The 22,852-nt window shown below is 36.4% G+C and overlaps 1 protein-coding gene across 1 annotated transcript in view; it reads right to left on the reverse strand.

Moving 5' to 3' along the window:
* The window catches only part of LOC133577095 (macrophage colony-stimulating factor 1 receptor 1-like), a 104,196-nt gene extending 82,584 nt beyond the window's left edge, over window positions 1-21,612 (reverse strand). Inside the window, exons 1-4 of the mRNA XM_061930655.2 lie at window positions 21,503-21,612; window positions 988-1,275; window positions 628-915; window positions 425-561 (exon numbers count right to left, since the gene is read on the reverse strand). Coding sequence (XP_061786639.1) covers window positions 425-561; window positions 628-915; window positions 988-1,275; window positions 21,503-21,557 — 768 coding nt within the window. The 5' untranslated portion in view covers window positions 21,558-21,612. The remainder of the gene's footprint in view (window positions 1-424; window positions 562-627; window positions 916-987; window positions 1,276-21,502) is intronic.
* Window positions 21,613-22,852: the final 1,240 nt, after the last annotated feature.

The raw sequence follows: 22,852 nt of genomic DNA on the forward strand, positions 1-22,852 counted from the left end.
AATATACTCCTCCCCTTTTAGCCACGCCCCCACGCCCCCAGGCAAGGTTGGCAAGTATGTCCAAAACTAATGTAAAGTATCAAAGAAGAGAAGAGTAAGTGATTATTACATTTTAACAGAAGTGTAGATAGAACATGTTGAAACGGAAAATAAGCAAATATTAACAGTAAATGAACAAGTAGATTAATAATCCATTTTTACAGCTTGTCCTTCATAATGTTGACAAAATAATAGAATCGAAAATGACACAATACGTCAGCAGACTAATTAGGAGCCATTGTTTGCTTACTTACTAATAAAAGAAAAGTTGTCTTGTATATTTACTATTTTAGTTAGAGCCAAAATTGCAATAAGAAACATATGTTTCATGTATCGTAAGATGTTTTTTTTTACCGGTACCAAAATATTTGTAGTTCATACTGACTGATTTGGTGGTGTATAGCCAGGTGACGTTGTAGTTGAAGTTAGGATTGTGTGTGGTGCAGCGGATCTTCAGCTTCTCCCCAGCGATGCGGATGTATTCATCCAACTCCAAGAAGACATACGGCGGGAAGCGTAGCTCTAGAGCGGGGTGAAACGATAGAATTAGTCAAAAGTACAAAAAAAAATGTTGCTTGGTGGTCTCACTCTGGATGACGTTGATGGAGAAGGCTCTGGAGGTGCGCTCCACCCCGTTGACCTTGGCCGTGCACACATAGTCAGCATTGAAGCGCGGGTGGAGGCTGTGGATGAGAACACCACGGTGCCGGTAGACGGTGAAATTCATCCCGGGGGGCACCGTGGTGCCGTTGTCCATGCGGAGACTCAGGTCTGTGGCGTCCGGGTCAGTCAGGAGGCAAGGCAGCATGAAACCCTCACCCTCTTTTTTCACAACCCTTAGAGTGGTGCTGCTGGTCCAGAACACACGGCTGGGATCTGATGTAGGAACATGAATCATTTACTGACACCCACTTGTCTGGAAAGTTTGGCTCACGCGTTCAAACTCACCTTTGACATACAAGTGAACCGAAGAGGTGAGATTACGAAGCTGTGGTCCGGCCGTGTAATAACACTTGTAGGTTCCTGTGAACTCGGCCGAGGGACGCTCCACCTTCAAAGTGCGGACGCGGCGGTCCCCCTTGGACACGAAACGTCTGTGTTTGGCCAGCCTGGGTTGCCAGTTCACAGGCCCGTCACCCTCACACCTCAAATCCAGCGGGGTGCCAAGTTTGACCACCACTTCAGGACCAGACAACATCTTTGAGTTGAACTTGATCACAGGACGCCGCCACTGAACTGGGTAGAGGGAAGATTGGACATGCTTAATGAAGTGTTAAACCAACTCCTGTTGTGATACAACATCGTGACTTTGCAGTAATGATGTGTTTTATAACTATGTCCTTACAGGAGTTCAAGCTTCTATTTTGTGCCATGAAATCATTGCAAGTTCTGAACTGCACCGCTAATGCTATGACTCCCAGAATGCACTGCAATAGTTATATGGTTATATTACAAACCCCGTTTCCATATGAGTTGGGAAATTGTGTTAGATGTAAATATAAACGGAATACAATGATTTGCAAATCCTTTTCAACCCATATTCAGTTGAATATGCTACAAAGACAACATATTTGATGTTCAAACTCATAAACTTTTTTTTGTTTTTTTTGCAAATAATAATTAGGGCCCGCAATGGCCCATTGCAAAAGGACTCCCACAGGGAGTCCTTATGCAATGGGACATAAGGACCTATTGTTCTTCTAAGGTTTTATTATTATTATTATTATTAGGGCCCGCAATGGCCCATTGCAAAAGGACTCCCACAGGGAGTCCTTATGCAATGGGACATAAGGACCTATTGTTCTTCTAAGGTTTTATTATTATTATTATTATTAGGGCCCGCAATGGCCCATTGCAAAAGGACTCCCACAGGGAGTCCTTATGCAATGGGACATAAGGACCTATTGTTCTTCTAAGGTTTTATTATTATTATTATTATTAGGGCCCGCAATGGCCCATTGCAAAAGGACTCCCACAGGGAGTCCTTATGCAATGGGACATAAGGACCTATTGTTCTTCTAAGGTTTTATTATTATTATTATTTTAGGGCCCGCAATGGCCCATTGCAAAAGGACTCCCACAGGGAGTCCTTATGCAATGGGACATAAGGACCTATTGTTCTTCTAAGGTTTTATTATTATTATTATTATTATTATTATTATTCCGCCGCCTCTTCGAGCACTAATTTGACCCACTTAACATGCTTCAAAACTCACCATATTTGACCCACACATCAGGACCTGCGAAAATTGTCTTTTAATAAAAAAAACAAACTGCAAAAATCAAAATTGCGCTCTAGCGCCCCCTAGGAAAAAAAAAAACTAGACTGCCTATAACTCCCACTAGGAAGGTCGGAGAGACATCAAACAAAAACCTCTATGTATGTCTGACTCAGACCTAACTTTCATAATGGTACATTCTCGGGCTAAAATCAACAGGAAGCTGGCAATTCCCCCTTCAAGACAAAAAAGTACTAAAAAAAGTCACTTTTGCCTCTTTCAGCTGTAATTTGACCCCCTTAACATGCTTCAAAACTCACCAAACTGAACACACACATCAGGACTGGCTAAAACTGTGATGTAATGAAAAAACCTAACCCCAAATCTAAAAATTGTGCTCTACAGCAATTTTTTAATAAAACGCACAAAAAACTGCTCCTCGGATGAACAATCTGACAAAACTGCCTGTAACTCCCACTGGGAAGGTCGGACAGAGATGAAATAAAAACCTCTATGTAGGTCTCACTTAGACCTACATTTCATAAACTGACAACCCCCAGCTAAAATATACAAGAAGTTTGCTATTCCCCCTTCAACACAATATTTTTGTAAAAACCCGTCACCTTTCTTCAAACATTATCTCCTCTGAGCGCGTTTGTTGTTTCGGCTTCAAACTAACACAGGAGAGAGATTAAACCCTTCTGATTAAAAGTTGACGAAAGAGTTTTGATACCGGCTCCGGTTTTGATTTTATGACCCTTCAAAGACCCGCTGCGCTGATGCTGCTGCACTGCTGCTTTTTTAAGATGGCTGCTTAAAAGCACGAAGCACCAGCATGCCCACACTATGCTGACAAGGTAGGTACACTAGACAAAAGTATTGGGACAATTCGGACTAAAAGTAGACAAAAGTATTGGGACACTTATGACGAAAACTAAACAAAAGTATTGGGACACTTACAACTAGCACCTGCCAAATACGCGGGCCCGACCAACGCTGCTTGCAGCTTTAATTAACTTAGAATTTCATGGCTGCAACACGTGCCAAAGTAGTTGGGAAAGGGCATGTTCACCACTGTGTTACATGGCCTTTCCTTTTAACAACACTCAGTAAACGTTTGGGAACTGAGGAGACACATTTTTGAAGCTTCTCAGGTGGAACTATTTCCCATTCTTGCTTGATGTACAGCTTAAGTTGTTCAACAGTCCGGGGGTCTCCCTTGTGCTATTTTAGGCTTCATAATGCGCCACACATTTTCAATGGGAGACAGGTCTGGACTACAGGCAGGCCAGTCTAGTACCCGCACTCTTTTACTATGAAGCCACGCTGTTGTAACACGTGGCTTGGCATTGTCTTGCTGAAATAAGCAGGGGCGTCCATGGTAACGTTGCTTGGATGGCAACATATGTTGCTCCAAAACCTGTATGTACCTTTCAGCATTAATGGTGCCTTCACAGATGTGTAAGTTACCCATGTCTTGGGCACTAATACACCCCCATACCATCACACATGCTGGCTTTTCAACTTTGCGCCTATAACAATCCGGATGGTTCTTTTCCTCTTTGGTCCGGAGGACACGACGTCCACAGTTTCCAAAAACAATTTGAAATGTGGACTCGTCAGACCACAGAACACTTTTCCACTTTGCATCAGTCCATCTTAGATGAGCTCAGGCCCAGCGAAGCCGACGGCATTTCTGGGTGTTGTTGATAAATGGCTTTATCTTTGCACAGTAGAGTTTTAACTTGCACTTACAGATGTAGCGACCAACTGTAGTTACTGACAGTGGGTTTCTGAAGTGTTCCTGAGCCCATGTGGTGATATCCTTTACACACTGATGTCGCTTGTTGATGCAGTACAGCCTGAGGGATGGAAGGTCACGGGCTTAGCTGCTTACGTGCAGTGATTTCTCCAGATTCTCTGAACCCTTTGATGATATTACGGAGCGTAGATGGTGAAATCCCTAAATTCCTTGCAATAGCTGGTTGAGAAAGGTTGTTCTTAAACTGTTCAACAATTTGTTCACGCATTTGTTGACAAAGGGGTGACCCTCGCCCCATCCTTGTTTGTGAATGACTGAGCATTTCATGGAATCTACTTTTATACCCAATCATGGCACCCACCTGTTCCCAATTTGCCTGCTCACCTGTGGGATGTTCCAAATAAGTGTGTGATGAGCATTCCTCAACTTTATCAGTATTTATTGCCACCTTTCCCAACTTCTTTGTCACGTGTTGCTGGCATCAAATTCAGTTTGAACATCAAATATGTTGTCTTTGTAGCATATTCAACTGAATATGGGTTGAAAATGATTTGCAAATCATTGTATTCCGTTTATATTTACATCTAACACCATTTCCCAACTCATATGGAAACATGGTTTGTACATTAATGAACATATAAAATGTTATCGTGCCAGGTTGTAGCCAAAGGCTAATTTCCATCTAAAGCAGGCCTAAGCAATTATTTTGACTCGTGGGGGCCAAATTTAGAGAACAAAATGTGCCTGGGGGCCGGTATATCTATTTTTAGGAACACTAATACAAAACCTCACAATAATGTCTGATTGAATGCTAAAAACATTACGACAGACCGCCTTAAAAAACGGAATGGAATGTAACTTTTTTTTACTGAATGAGACACCCAGAATGTACATGGAAATAAAGAATGTGGAATTTACAATATTAACTATGAAGGATAAAACACTGAATATTGACAACATATGAACACCACACCCCGTCTACATCCACATATTTTACAATCAAGCGAAATGCAACAAAAATGCAACAAACATTACAAGGGTAAAAAAAAAACCAAGGTACAATCTGATATATGTGATATATCACTAAGCTTTAGAACTTTGTTGTAAAAATCTCCTTCCGCGTCTGTCCCTGACACCCACATTTCAGGCTCTGGAAACACTCTGTGGAAACGCTCCCCACCCACACTGCTTGGTGCCTCGTCTGAGCTGCTGTGACTTACATTACCATAGTAACTAATTAGATTACCATAGTAACTAATTATATTACCATAGTAACTCCAGTATTAACACTGAATTAGTAATCTTACTCTTGATGTTGATCATATTCAATAATTATATCCAACCTTACAGTTTACTACCTTGTCAAATGATATAAAAACATGTGTCAATCACAAAGATTATTATTAATTTATCAAATAAACCTTAGGCTTAGGTCAGGCTGATTAGAAAAATAAGTACTGACTAAATAAACAATACATGTACATACAATATGTATTATGTTTTGCTAAAATAAATAAACAAAATTAATAATAAATTAAAGTTCAAATGAAAATACAGCTTCACCACTTTAGTCATAATTTTTGCTCTTAAGACATGTCTCTCTATGAGACAGATGTCAAACTCAAGGCCCGGGGGCCAGATGTGGCCCACCACTTCATTTTATTTTACCCTCGAAAGCCTGGAAATAATATGTATCAATAAAGAACTGCAACTTTTCTTACTAAATGTATTCTTTCTTTCTATTTTGGGAGAAAAAATATAAATGTACTCCATGTAATCGCCAGTGTTGGGTTAGTTACTGAAAACCAGTTACAGTTACTAGTTACTTTATTTCAAAAGTAACTGAGTTACTAACTAGTAACGCGCTACATTTACTCCGTTACATCTATTTGAGTAACTTTTGGGATAAATTGTACTTCTAAGAGTAGTTTTACTGCAACATACTTTTACTTTTACTTGAGTATATTTATAGAGAAGAAACGCTACTTTTACTCCGCTACTTTTACTCCGCTACTTTTATCTACATTCAGCTCGCTACTCGCTACTAATTTTTATCCATCTGTTAATGCACGCTTTGTTTGTTTTGGTCTGTCAGACAGACCTTCAAAGTAGGATCTATCGCATGCCTGCGTTTCACCAATGAAAAGCAGTCACTGGTGACGTTTGACCAATCAATCAGAGCCAGGCGGTCACATGACCGTCACACGTGGACCCCGACAAGTGTAAAAACTTATTGGGGTGTTACCATTTAGTGGTCAATTGTACGGAATATGTACTGTACTGTGCAATCTACTAATACAAGTTTCAATCAATCAATCAAAAGTGTGAAGGAAAAAAAGACACTTTTTTTATTTCAACCGTACCTCTCTCAAAAGCCTAAAGACTGACCGCCAGTTCTTGTCTTCACAATAAAACTTCACAATAAAAGTGCCGCTCATTGCGCCTGCGCTAACAAAATAAGAGTCTCCGAAAGCCAGCGCAAACAAGCTAGCAAGCTACGGAGTTTGCCGCCAATGTATTTCTTGTAAAGTGTATAAAAAGGAGTATGGAAGCTGGACAAATAAGAAGCCAAAAACCAACCACTTTCATGTGGTATTAGACAGAAAGGAGGAACTTTTTTTCTCCTCCATTTGAAAATGTGGAAGTTATCATCACTACTGTCTGATTACAATCAATGCAAGTCAGCACAATCACACCAACTTATATTCTTGACTTCATGAAAGACAGGAATCTATATGTTAAACATGCATGTATATTCATTAAAACACCTTTAACATGTGAACAAAAACGGCAAAACAAATAAACATAAATGATATACTGTATATATATATATATATATATATATATATATATATATATATATATATATATATATATATATATATATATATATATATATATATATATATATATGTATATATGTATATATATATATATGTATATGTATAGATAGGCTCCAGCGCCCCCTGCGACCCCGAAGGGAATAAGCGGTAGAAAATGGATGAATGGATGTGTATATATATATATATATATATATATGATATGTGTGTGTATATGTATATATGAGGTAGATCACCTCGACTTGGTTATTTATTAAGTAATTGATTAACTTTGAAAAACTTATTGGGGTGTTACCATTTAGTGGTCAATTGTACGGAATATGTACTGTACTGTGCAATCTACTAATAAAAGTTTCAATCAATCAATCAATGAATGCCTACTGAGCCTATGGTGCTGTTAAGTTATTGTGGCTCAATTTGCCTTAATTTTTTTTATGTTAATGTATTATTATTTAATATGTATTATTGTTTTAGTTGCTTAAGAGATATTCCTGGCTCTGAATTTGCTCATTGCTATTTTTATGTTTTTGTGCATTATTTGTTGCCGTCATCATTAAACGAACAGGTTACTCATCAGTTACTCAGTACTTGAGTAGTTTTTTCACAACATACTTGTTACTTTTACTCAAATAAATATTTGGGTGACTACTCCTTACTTTTACCTGAGTAATAAATCTCTAAAGTAACAGTACTCTTACTTGAGTACAATTTCTGGCTACTCTACCCACCTCTGATTACACCAAAAAGTAATGCGTTACTGTGAAAAGGCCAGAACAAATTGACAAAACTATTTTAAATAGCTGCAACATAACATACATAAGTAACAAACTGCATAATAACAACATAGCTGTAAAGCTGGCTTCACCCAAGGAAGGCACACATGACATACACAAAGCCTAACCAGGTGTTTTTTTCTCTCAAGGAATTGTGAAATAAAATCATGTCTTCAGGAGATCAACACTGTACTGAAGCCCAGAACACTCTACACATTTCCCCAGTTTTAGTTTAGAGATAAGGAAAGATTGGCCTGGCCCACTAGGATCCCTCTTTATGTTTGTGAACTTTATAGTCTATATATTTAGAGTGATGTGATAATCAAACACTCTAGAAGTCTAGAATGAAAGAGTATATAAGAGAATTGACAGAGTGTGTGTGTACCTTCAGCGCTGAATGATGAGCAGAGGCAGAGTTTGGGGTGTTTTCTTTAGCTCGTTTTCCATGTTTATGTACTCACTGTCCAGGTACTTGGAACATGATTTCTGTGCCATTTGCTGTTTGACGCTGGTATCATGTCTTCTAGCACATACACTGCAATGGCTCTATCAATGTTGTCCTGGCTAGCAGTGCCTCCATTAAAATCCTTAGGTGGAGGTGAAGTGGCATCGGAGTCTGTGTCTCTCTTTACTAGCTTCGTCAAAGCATGTTGCTTTTGTAGCTGTTTCATCAGATTTGTATTGCTGTTTTGGGCAGTAGATGGGATCTTTGATCCAAGACACAACTTACATTTAACTGTAATGTTCTTTTCTTTGTGCTCGACAAAAGAAAAGTAGTGAGAAAATCTCCATGTTAAGAAACTCGCCTGCGGCTCCGCCATGTCGTCTTGTTAGTAAACACAGACACGCCCACTGCCTCCCCACACCCACACCCAGACACACACAGAGCGCGCCTCTTCTCTTCTCCCCGTTGTGACACAAGAAGATTCAGAAGGACGACACCGCAGCGCTCCAATAAAACACACTCAGATCTTCTGTTTCTAGCCGATACTACATAAAAAATAACGTAAAATAACGCAGTAACGCATCATGTAGTAACGGTAACTGAGTTACTGAATATAAAAAATAACGCATCAGACTACCAGTTACCGCCGAAAATAACGGCGTTACAGTAATGCGTTACTTTGTAACGCGTTAGTCCCAACACTGGCAATCGCAAATTATGTAAACTTAAATATTGTCTAATTATGCAAAAAAATATTATCAATCCCATTTTTTAAAAAGAAAATAATGATTTCAAAGCAAGTTATCCATCAAATTGTGCAATGTAAAAGTATCAAAAGATTTCATGGTAAAATTGTGAAATTTATTGTGGTTTTTAAAGCATTTTTACCTAAATGAAAACAAATGTACTTTTTTACTGTAATAAATTGTTGTGTTGTTTTGGCATTTACAGTAATACACTGAAAAATCTATAGTTGTTGATTTGAGGTAAAAAAAATAAAAAAAAAAAATCTAACAAAAAAACTGGTGCCAAACTTTTATTGTAAAATTGCATTTTTTTTTAGATTTACAGTAAAAAACCAAATGCAAATTTTACTGTAAAATTCTGGCAACCATAAAAACAGCAGTAGTGTTTTTCCATTTACAGTAATATACACTAAATTTTGCAACTTATCGTATTTTTTTACATTTTAGTTTTTAAAAAATGTACTAATGAAATGCATAGAAAAATGGTGTAATACTAGTGTTCACTGTTAGAAGCGGCCCTCTGGGGCCAAACATAACTGCGATGTGAAAACCACTTTGACACTTCCGCTCTATAACATTAGTGGCAGACTTCTTCTGTTTGTTTAATAGTGTCATTACTGCCACAAGTGGTAGAAAGGTGTATTACAACGAAGTACCGCTGCGGCCAATGTGGACCACAGCTGAAAAAACAGATACCGTATTTTCCGCACTATTAGCCGCACCTAAAAACCACAAATTTACTCAAAAGCTGACAGTGCGGCTTATAACCCGGTGCACTTTATATATGGATTAATATTAAGATTCATTTTCATAAAGTTTCGGTCTCGCAACTACGGTAAACAGCCGCCATCTTTTTTCCCCGTAGAAGAGGAAGTGCTTCTTCTTCTACGCAAGCAACCGCCATGGTAAGCACCCGCCCCCATAGAACAGGAAGCGCTTCTTCTTCTACTGTAAGCAACCACCCGCCCGCGTAGAAGAAGAAGAAGCGCGCGGATATTACGTTTCATTTCCTTTGTGTGTTTACATCTGTAAAGACCACAAAATGGCTCCTACTAAGTGACAGGTTTCCGGTTCATGAAAAGACGCAATCTCTCCATCCGCACACGGACTACTATTTCACAGCAACTGCCTAAAGACTTTCAAGAAAAGCTGGCTACTTTCCGTGCATATTGTAAAAACAAGATAGCTGAAAAAAAAAGATCCGGCCAGAGAACATTATCAACATGGACGAGGTTCCACTGACTTTTGATATTCCTGTGAACCGCACTGTGGATACAACGGGAGCACGTACGGTGAATATTCGCACCACAGGGAATGAGAAGTCATCCTTCACTGTGGTTCTAGCTTGCCATGCTAATGGCCAGAAACTTCCACCCATGGTGATATTCAAAAGGAAGACCTTGCCAAAAGAGACCTTTCCAGCCGGCGTCATCATAAAAGCTAACTCGAAGGGATGGATGAAGAAAAGATGAGCGAGTGGCTAAGGTAAGTTGGCTTTTTTCACGCAGCTCCGTCCATGTTGATATACGACTCCATGCGCGCCCACATCACGCTGGTTTTTAATATATTATTAAAGTTTGACTGACCTATCTGACTGTTTTTTTGACATTCCTTTAGCGCAGTTAGATGCGGCTTATAACACGGGGCGGCTTATAGGTGGACAAAGTTTTGAAATATGCCGTTCATTGAAGGCGCGGCTTATAACCCAGGGCGGCTTATGGTGCGGAAAATACGGTATATACATTCTAAGGGGCGCTTGTGGCCCCTATGGTTAGGAAACACTGGTATATAGTATATGCAATCAATGTGCCGGAGACCATCTCTTCGCAAAAGAAACACAAAGAAGCAAAGAAGAAAAAGTTCTCCTCCCTTCAGGTTATACGAGTTTGCAGCTTGAAGCAGAACTGAGACTCAACGTTCAGCGATTTTCTATTCGACACTTTCCCAGCACTGAATGGTACACGGACGTGCCAATCAGCATTTTGGTCCGCGCTCTTTCGCTGGATTTCTTCACTCACGCAACTATATCCTGTCGAGCTTGAACAGAACAACAGACGCTTTTGTGGACATGAAATTGCAATTTGATGTCCTGTAGCAGCTGAGTGTCACATACAGGATGTTAAAATAGAGTTGGAATGAATCACACCAGTGATCGCAACATGACAAAGTCCTTCCCTCGCCACATCGCTTTTTAAATGTTGCGGATTTTTTGGGGATATTTAAAAAAACAACAACTTTTAAAACATGTTCTAAAATTTTTTTGGTCTTGAATCAAGTATTTTCAAGCCTAACAATGACTAAATAAACTAAAAAAAATACAAACCCCGTTTCCATATGAGTTGGGAAATGGTGTTAGATGTAAATATAAACGGAATACAATGATTTGCAAATCATTTTCAAGCCATATTCAGTTGAATATGCTACAAAGACAACATATTTGATTGATGTTTTTTGCAAATAATCATTAACTTTAGAATTTGATGCCAGCAACACGTGACAAAGAAGTTGGGAAATGGTGGCAATAAATACTGATAAAGTTGAGGAATGCTCATCAAACACTTATTTGGAACATCCCACAGGTGTGCAGGCAAATTGGGAACAGGTGGGTGCCATGATTGGGTATAAAAGTAGATTCCATGAAATGCTCAGTCATTTCACAAACAAGGATGGGGCGAGGGTCACCACTTTGTCAACAAATGCGTGAGCAAATTGTTGAACAGTTTAAGAAAAACCTTTCTCAACCAGCTATTGCAAGGAATGTAGGGATTTCACCATCTACGCTCTGTAATGTCATCAAAGGGTTCAGAGAATCTGGAGAAATCACTGCACGTAAGCAGCTAAGCCCGTGACCTTCCATCCCTCAGGCTGTACTGCATCAACAAGCGACATCAGTGTGTAAAGGATATCACCACATGTACATTTAGGGTGTCCCATTCAGTAAAAAACGGTATAATTCCATTCCGTTTTTTTGAGGTGGTCTGTCATAACGTTTTTAGAACTCTATGGGACATTGTGACTTTTGGTATTAGTGTAAAAAAGGGAGCCAAACACACATACTGTCAGAGGTGGGTAGTAACGCGCTACATTTACTCCGTTACATCTACTTGAGTAACTTTTGGGATAAATTGTACTTCTAAGAGTAGTTTTAATGCAACATACTTTTACTTTTACTTGAGTATATTTATAGAGAAGAAACGCTACTTTTACTCCGCTACTTTTATCTACATTCAGCTCGCTACTCGCTACTAATTTTTATCGATCTGTTAATGCGCGCTTTGTTTGTTTTGGTCTGTCAGACAGACCTTCATAGTGCCTGCGTTTCAACAAATACAGTCACTGGTGACGTTCACTCCGTTCCACCAATCAGATGCAGTCACTGGTGACGTTGGACCAATCAAACAGAGCCAGGGGTCACATGACCTGACTTAAACAAGTTGAAAAACTTATTGGGGTGTTACCATTTAGTGGTCAATTGTACGGAATATGTACTGTACTGTGCAATCTACTAATACAAGTTCCAATCAATCAATCAAAAGTGTGAAGGAAAAAAGACCATTTTTTATTTAAACCGTACACCCCGTCAAAAGCCTAAAGACTGACTGCACAGTTCCTGTCTTCACAATAAAAGTGCCGCTCCACCGCGCCTGCGCTTTCAAAACAAGAGTCTCCGAAAGCCAGCGCAAACAAGCTAGCAAGCTACGGAGTTTGCCGCCAATGTATTTCTTGTAAAGTGTATAAAAACGAATATGGAAGCTGGACAAATAAGATGCCAAAAACCAACCACTTTCATGTGGTATTAGACAGAAAGGAGGAACTTTTTTTCTCCTCCATTTGAAAACGTGGACGCTATCAGCACTACTGTCTGATTACAATCAATGCAAGTCATCAGAATCAGGTAATACACCAACTTATATTCTTGTCTTCATTAAAGAAAGGAATCTATATGTGTTAAACATGCATGTATATTCATTAAAACACTATTAACATGTAAACAAAAACGGCAAAAAAATTAAATATAAATTATATACTGTATATATCAATGTATGTATATATATATATATATATATATATATATATATATATATATATATATATGTGTGTGTGTATATATATATATGTATATATGTGTGTGTGTGTATGTATATATATATATATATATATATATATATATATATGATGTGTGTGTGTATGTTACTCATCAGTTACTCAGTACTTGAGTAGTTTTTTACAACATACTTTTTACTTTTACTCAAGTAAATATTTGGGTGACTACTCCTTACTTTTACTTGAGTAATAAATCTCTAAAGTAACAGTACTCTTACTTGAGTACAATTTCTGGCTACTCTACCCACCTCTGCATACTGTACAGCAGATTTTTACAGCTAAATGTGTATATATCATTTATACACACATACACCTTGGCCCCGGACACACATTTTTCTCCCGATGTGGCCCCCGAGTCAAAATATTTGCCTAGCTCTGAGATACTCTACTGACAATAAGTTAGAACTATATGTTTCTTTTAATTAGAAATGGCAACAGAGGAAGATATGTGCATGTACGAGCCAGTCTGCCCCACAACAAGCAACACCTTCATGGTTTGATTTCAAATTTTCCCAAATATACAACAGCAGGTACCAGTTGGTAATAAAAGTTGGTTTTGCATAATAGGTCCCCTTTAAAATGAATGAGTCCTACTTTGCGGAAATTCATTTATCGCGGTCATGACCCAATTAGCGGCGATCAATGAATGTAAAAAATAATGACACAATTATATTTTATTTTCATTCAAATTTACATGAAAAATACTTTTTTTTCCCCCAATATTGAATTGAATTTAGAATTATTTTATAATTACTTAAAAAATGAAATTATAGCCGTATTTTTTTTAAAGCCGTATTTGAATTATTCATACTCCGCAGAAATTCATTTATCGTAGTCAATTAACAGCGATAAACAACGGACTGTATGCAAAAAATTACGAAACAATTATGTATTATATTTTCGTTTGATTCAAATTGTATTAAATTTATTTCATTAAATAATTTTTTTTAAATATTAGATTTAATTAAGAATTCAATTAAATGTTTTATTTGATTATTTTTTAAATAAATGGCTGTGATGATAATGTAAATGTGGGATTTCTAATCACTGCTATGTTGGAATTCTAATTAGGGACCGCAATGTCCCTTTGGGACAGAGGACCCTATTGTTATTGTAACGTTTTATTATTAGGGACCGAATGTCCCTTTGGGACAGAGGACCCTATTGTTATTGTAACGTTTTATTATTAGGGACCGAATGTCCCTTTGGGACAGAGGACCCTATTGTTATTGTAACGTTTTATTATTAGGGACCGAATGTCCCTTTGGGACAGAGGACCCTATTGTTATTGTAACGTTTTATTATTAGGGACCGAATGTCCCTTTGGGACAGAGGACCCTATTGTTATTGTAACGTTTTATTATTAGGGACCGAATGTCCCTTTGGGACAGAGGACCCTATTGTTATTGTAAAGTTTTATTATTAGGGACCGAATGTCCCTTTGGGACAGAGGACCCTATTGTTATTGTAACGTTTTATTATTAGGGACCGAATGTCCCTTTGGGACAGAGGACCCTATTGTTATTGTAACGTTTTATTATTAGGGACCGAATGTCCCTTTGGGACAGAGGACCCTATTGTTATTGTAACGTTTTATTATTAGGGACCGAATGTCCCTTTGGGACAGAGGACCCTATTGTTATTGTAACGTTTTATTATTAGGGACCGAATGTCCCTTTGGGACAGAGGACCCTATTGTTATTGTAACGTTTTATTATTAGGGACCGAATGTCCCTTTGGGACAGAGGACCCTATTGTTATTGTAACGTTTTATTATTAGGGACCGAATGTCCCTTTGGAACAGAGGACCCTATTGTTATTGTAACGTTTTATTATTAGGGACCGAATGTCCCTTTGGGACAGAGGACCCTATTGTTATTGTAACGTTTTATTATTAGGGACCGAATGTCCCTTTGGGACAGAGGACCCTATTGTTATTGTAAAGTTTTATTATTATTATACCGGCCGCCTCTTTGAGCTGTAATTTGACCCTCTTAACATGCTTCAAAACTCACCATATTTGACACACATCATGACTGGCGAAAATTGCAAACTAATCAAAAAACCTCGCCCCAAAACTCAAAATTGCGCTCTAGCGCCCCCTAGGAAGAAAACACAGACAAAACTGCCTGTAACTCCCACTAGGAATGTCGGAGAGACGTGAAATAAAAACCTCTATGTAGGTCTCACTTAGACCTAGATTTCATACACTGACATCTTTCAGCAAAAATCAACAGGAAGTTTGCAATTCCCCTTTTAAAACAAAGGATTTGTAAAAACAGTCACTTTTGCCTCTTTGAGCTGTAATTTGAACCCCTTAACATGCTTCAAAACTCACCAAACTGGACACACACATCAGGACTGGCAAAAATTGCGTTCTAATAAAAAAACCTAACCCCAAAACTCAAAATTGCGCTCTAGCGCCCCCTAGGAAGAAAACACAGACAAAATTGCTCCAAGGAAGAAAACACAGACAAAACTGCCTGTAACTTCCAGTAGGAATGTCGAAGAGACATGAAACAAAAACCTCTATGTAGGTCTCACTTAGACCTACATGTCATATATTAACAATTCCCAGCAAAAATCAACAAGAAGGTTGCAATTCCCCCTTCAAAACAAAAGTTTTGTAAAAACCGGTCACCTTTTTTCAAAAATGATCTCCTCTAAGCGCGTTTGTCGTGTCGACTTCAAACTAGCACAGGAGAGAGATTGAACCCTTCTGATTAAAAGTTGACGAAAGAGTTTTAATTACTGCTCCGGTTTGGATTTTATGTGCCGTCAAAGTCAATCGCTGCTTGCAGTTTTAATTAATATTGATACTGTTGTTGATATTATTCCTTTTTGTTTGACTACTTTTGGATTGTTTTGTGTCATGTTTGTGTGTCCTCTCAATTGATCTGTTGATTGCTATTCTGAATGTTGCTGGGGCGGCTTTGGTGTTGGAAATGGAATTGTGTTATTATTCAAATCAAATCAAATCAGCTTTATTTATAAAGCACATTTAAAATTTACCACAGGGGTAGCCAAAGTGCTGTACAATGAACAGGTTAAAAGATAAAACGAGTATCGAGCAAACACAACACAACACAAACAGAACACGATAAAAAAATAAATAATTAAAATAGAATTAATAAAAACATAAAAACATAAAAACAGGATCACAGCAGGTGTATTATGGGGCGCCATTGCAGGATGGAGATCACTCAGTGTTAAAAGCCATGGAATAAAAGTATGTTTTTAAGAGAGATTTAAAAACAGGAAGAGAGGAGGCTTGTCTAACACTCAGAGGTAGGTCGTTCCAGAGCTCGGGAGCAGCAACGGCGAAAGCTCTGTCACCTCTAAGCTTCAGCCTTGTGTCAGGGACCGTCAACAGCAGCTGATCGGCTGATCTTAAGGATCGGGTGGGGCAGTAAGGCTGAAGGAGGTCGGAGAGATAGGTTGGCGCGAGGTTGTTTAGACATTTAAAAACAAATAAAAGGAGTTTAAAATTGATTCGGTAACGCACAGGGAGCCAGTGAAGGGACGCTAAAATAGGGGTGATGTGCTCACGTCTGCGGGTCTGTGTTAGCAGACGAGCAGCAGAGTTCTGCACGAGCTGCAGGCCTGGCTAATGCCTACATACAGGGCATTACAGTAGTCAAGACGAGTCGAGATAAAGGCGTGGATTAATTTCTCAAGATCATGTCTTGATAGAAGCGGTTTCACTTTCGCTATTTGGCGTAATTGATCAAAGCTTTTTTGAACGACGCTGCTGATTTGTTTTTCGAATTTAAAATCTGAGTGGAACTTTACCCCCAGGTTTGTGACACAGTCGCTGAGACACGGGGTCAGAGTGCCGAGGTCAACGTTGGGGGAGGGAGAGCGACTTGGACCGAACAACATAACTTCTGTTTTATCTTCATTTAGGCTCAGGAAGTTAGCTGAAAGCCAGACTTTGATGTCGTGCAGGCAGTCAATAAGACGTTGAACCGTGTTATTTTGTGCCATGGGAAAATAAATCTGGCAATCATCGGCATAAAAATGAAATGCAATACTGTACTTCCTAAAAATAGAACCAAGGGGGAGAAGGTAAAGCGCAAATAAAATTGGGGCAAGGATTGAGCCCTGGGGGACCCCATGTGGTAAAGGAGCTGTGGACGACATAAAACTGTCTACTTTTACACAAAAACTCCTGTCGGTTAGGTACGACCGGAACCAGTTGAGGGCGGCGCCCTTAATGCCCACACAGTTCTCAAGACGAGTGATTAAGGTGGCGTGGTCGACGGTGTCGAACGCAGCAGACAGATCTAAAAGCACCAGGACAACATATTTACCAGAATCAGTTGACAGGAGGATATCGTTAAAAACTTTTAGAAGCGCTGACTCTGTGCTGTGGAGGGCTTTAAAACCGGACTGGAACAGCTCAGTGATACCATTATCCTCTAAGAAGGGCAACAACTGACTGTAGACAACCTTCTCTAATATTTTGGAAATGTATGGAAGATTAGAGATAGGTCTGAGGTTAGAGAGGAGAGAGGGGTCGAGGCTGGGTTTTTTAAGTAGAGGTCGTACCACTGCATGTTTAAACTCTACTGGAACTATTCCAGAAGAGAGGCTACTATTGATAATGTTGATATTGTTTTATTGTGTATTATTTTGTTGGACTGATTAATTATAATAAATCAAATGCAAAAAAAATTAAAATTTAAAAAGAATGATTTTCTAATTACTTAATGAATTAAAGCCTTTTTTTATTTTTTCAAGCCATATTTGAATGATTCATACTACGCAGAAATTAATTTATCGCGGTCATGTCCGCACCCAATTAACAGCGATAAACGAAGGACATAATTAATTTACAATTATTTATTATATTAAAATTTTAGTAAATAGAATACATTTTATTCAAACATATATTTTCAAATATTTAATTGAATTAAACATATTTTAGAATTACCTAAGAAAAATTGAATTAAAGCCGTATTTGAATGATTTATACTCCGCAGAAATTCATTTATGGCGGTCATGTCCGCACCCAATTAACAGCGATAAAGGAAGGACATAAATAATGATACAATTATTTATCATATTAAAATTTTAGTAAATAGAATACATTTTATTCAAACATATATTTTCAAATATTTAATTGAATTAAACATATTTTAGAATTACCTAAGAAAAATTGAATTAAAGCCGTATTTGAATGATTTATACTCCGCAGAAATTCATTTATGGCGGTCATGTCCGCACCCAATTAACAGCGATAAACGAAGGACATAAATAATGATACAATTATTTATCATATTAAAATTTTAGTAAATAGAATACATTTTATTCAAACATATATTTTCAAATATTTAATTGAATTAAACATATTTTAGAATGACCTAAGAAAAATTGAATTAAAGCCGTATTTGAATGATTTATACTCCGCAGAAATTCATTTATGGCGGTCATGTCCGCACCCAATTAACAGCGATAAAGGAAGGACATAAATAATGATACAATTATTTATTATATTAAAATTTTAGTAAATAGAATACATTTTATTCAAACATATATTTTCAAATATTTAATTGAATTAAACATATTTTAGAATGACCTAAGAAAAATTGAATTAAAGCCGTATTTGAATGATTTATACTCATTTATGGCGGTCATGTCCGCACCCAATTAACAGCGATAAACGAAGGACATAAATAATGATACAATTATTTATTATATTAAAATTTTAGTAAATAGAATACATTTTATTCAAACATATATTTTCAAATATTTAATTGAATTAAACATATTTTAGAATGACCTAAGAAAAATTGAATTAAAGCCGTATTTGCATGATTTATACTCATTTATGGCGGTCATGTCCGCACCCAATTAACAGCGATAAAGGAAGGACATAAATAATGATACAATTATTTATCATATTAAAATTTTAGTAAATAGAATACATTTTATTCAAACATATATTTTCAAATATTTAATTGAATTAAACATATTTTAGAATTACCTAAGAAAAATTGAATTAAAGCCGTATTTGAATGATTTATACTCATTTATGGCGGTCATGTCCGCACCCAATTAACAGCGATAAAGGAAGGACATAAATAATGATACAATTATTTATCATATCAAAATTTTAGTAAATAGAATACATTTTATTCAAACATATATTTTCAAATATTTAATTGAATTAAACATATTTTAGAATGACCTAAGAAAAATTGAATTAAAGCCGTATTTGAATGATTTATACTCCGCAGAAATTCATTTATGGCGGTCATGTCCGCACCCAATTAACAGCGATAAAGGAAGGACATAAATAATGATACAATTATTTATTATATTAAAATTTTAGTAAATAGAATAAATTTTATTCAAACATATATTTTCAAATATTTAATTGAATTAAACATATTTTACAATTACCTAAGAAAAATTGAATTAAAGCCGTATTTGAATGATTTATACTCCGCAGAAATTCATTTATGGCGGTCATGTCCGCACCCAATTAACAGCGATAAACCAAGGACATAAATAATGATACAATTATTTATTATATTAAAATTTTAGTAAATAGAATACATTTTATTCAAACATATATTTTCAAATATTTAATTGAATTAAACATATTTTAGAATGACCTAAGAAAAATTGAATTAAAGCCGTATTTGAATGATTTATACTCATTTATGGCGGTCATGTCCGCACCCAATTAACAGCGATAAAGGAAGGACATAAATAATGATACAATTATTTATCATATTAAAATTTTAGTAAATAGAATACATTTTATACAAACATATATTTTCAAATATTTAATTGAATTAAACATATTTTAGAATTACCTACGAAAAATTGAATTAAAGCCGTATTTGAATGATTTATACTCATTTATGGCGGTCATGTCCGCACCCAATTAACAGCGATAAAGGAAGGACATAAATAATGATACAATTATTTATTATATTAAAATTTTAGTAAATAGAATACATTTAATTCAAACATATATTTTCAAATATTTAATTGAATTAAACATATTTTAGAATGACCTAAGAAAAATTGAATTAAAGCCGTATTTGAATGATTTATACTCCGCAGAAATTCATTTATGGCGGTCATGTCCGCACCCAATTAACAGCGATAAAGGAAGGACATAAATAATGATACAATTATTTATCATATTAAAATTTTAGTAAATAGAATACATTTTATTCAAACATATATTTTCAAATATTTAATTGAATTAAACATATTTTACAATTACCTAAGAAAAATTGAATTAAAGCCGTATTTGAATGATTTATACTCCGCAGAAATTCATTTATGGCGGTCATGTCCGCACCCAATTAACAGCGATAAACGAAGGACATAAATAATGATACAATTATTTATTATATTAAAATTTTAGTAAATAGAATACATTTTATTCAAACATATATTTTCAAATATTTAATTGAATTAAACATATTTTAGAATGACCTAAGAAAAATTGAATTAAAGCCGTATTTGAATGATTTATACTCATTTATGGCGGTCATGTCCGCACCCAATTAACAGCGATAAAGGAAGGACATAAATAATGATACAATTATTTATTATATTAAAATTTTAGCAAATAGAATACATTTTATTCAAACATATATTTTCAAATATTTAATTGAATTAAACATATTTTAGAATGACCTAAGAAAAATTTAATTAAAGCCGTATTTGAATGATTTATACTCCGCAGAAATTCATTTATGGCGGTCATGTCCGCACCCAATTAACAGCGATAAAGGAAGGACATAAATAATGATACAATTATTTATCATATTAAAATTTTAGTAAATAGAATACATTTTATTCAAACATATATTTTCAAATATTTAATTGAATTAAACATATTTTAGAATTACCTAAGAAAAAGTGAATTAAAGCCGTATTTGAATGATTTATACTCATTTATGGCGGTCATGTCCGCACCCAATTAACAGCGATAAACGAAGGACATAAATAATGATACAATTATTTATCATATTAAAATTTTAGTAAATAGAATACATTTTATTCAAACATATATTTTCAAATATTTAATTGAATTAAACATATTTTAGAATTACCTAAGAAAAAGTGAATTAAAGCCGTATTTGAATGATTTATACTCATTTATGGCGGTCATGTCCGCACCCAATTAACAGCGATAAACGAAGGACATAAATAATGATACAATTATTTATTATATTAAAATTTTAGTAAATAGAATACATTTTATTCAAACATATATTTTCAAATATTTAATTGAATTAAACATATTTTAGAATTACCTAAGAAAAAGTGAATTAAAGCCGTATTTGAATGATTTATACTCATTTATGGCGGTCATGTCCGCACCCAATTAACAGCGATAAAGGAAGGACAGAAATAATGATACATTTATTATATTTACATTTTTGTAAATGGAATGCATTTTATTCAAACATATATCTATTTAAATATTGCATTGAATTCAACTTATTTTATAATTACCTAAGAAAATGAGATTAAAGCCATATTTTTAAGTGGAACTCATGAAAAATAAATGAATAAAAAAGATCATTTGTCCAGGCTTACCTGAGTCGACGGAGGTCACAAATCCCAGCATCACGAGAGCGAGGAGGGACTGCATCCTGAATCAAGTCCAAACCCTGCAGCTGATGCGTGTGACTTCTAGATCTCTACAGCGCACAAAAGAGGATAACATTCACAAGGCGGACTTCTCTTTTCTGACCACATGAGATGCTTTATTTAAAAAAAAAGGGGAACACAACCAACGATAAATTACAAAAAAAACTTCCCATGGCGACGTTCATGGAAAAAGTCACTTCGTCTATCAACAAAGTCATTGAACTTTGATTTTCTTTTTGTAGACTGAGGGGAGAAGTAATGACCCCCGGAGGCTAAAAGATATGAAAAGTACTCACCTGTCAGAGGGTAATGATGATATGATGATATTGATGAATTGAATATTTGATCAGGAGCAGAGCCGACGGTCTCCTCCTGCCTCCTGCTTCTCCTTCCTGCTTGTTTACACCACTCAAGCCAACACAGCAAATCTTTCAGGCAGAGATTGACCGAGTGTGTGTGTGTGTGTGTGTGTGTGTGCAAAAAAGTATAGAAGGCGGTTCTGCACATTATGCTCAACTAATTAATGAGGCAGCTCCAATTTACCAAGTAAAGGCGAAATCCTCCTCCTCTTGTGCTGCTTCTGCCTGCGAGCTTCAACGGGCGGAGGAAGGACAAGAAAATGAATTGGATGCAAGAACTTTTGTGCGCTAATGGTCATTTATTGTCATCCACAAAAACATAATAATGTGTGTGAGCTTTGGTAGAGTAGCTTTGAACACAGCGGACAGGAAGTGACACCAGGTGTGTGTACAGTAGCCCTTCAACGTCAGCAATGTGCTGCAATAATGTTGTCCATGTCAAAGGAAGGCACTCGTTTATTTCAGTTTGTGCGCAGGCAGTGATACGCTGTGTTTCATTCTTCTTTTTTTCTTCATGCAGTCACCCCAAATTGGCTTCTCTTCACTGTAACAACCACACATCCTCGCTGGCGGGCGGAAATACATAAATCTCTAGTTTGTCTAAATCAGGGGTGCCCACACTTTTTCAGCAGGCGAGCTACTTTTCAAATGACCAAGTTGAGGTGCTCTACACACACACATATATATATATATATATATATATACATACATACATATACATACAGGTAAAAGCCAGTAAATTGGAATATTTTGAAAAACTTGATTTACTTCAGTAATTGCATTCAAAAGGTGTAACTTGTACATTATATTTATTCATTGCACACAGACTGATGCATTCAAATGTTTATTTCATTTAATTTTGATGATTTGAAGTGGCAACAAATGACAATCCAAAATTCCGTGTGTCACAAAATTAGAATATTACTTAAGGCTAAAA

Source organism: Nerophis lumbriciformis, linkage group LG36, assembly GCF_033978685.3.
Source record: "Nerophis lumbriciformis linkage group LG36, RoL_Nlum_v2.1, whole genome shotgun sequence".
In the NCBI taxonomy this organism is placed as follows: domain Eukaryota; kingdom Metazoa; phylum Chordata; class Actinopteri; order Syngnathiformes; family Syngnathidae; genus Nerophis; species Nerophis lumbriciformis.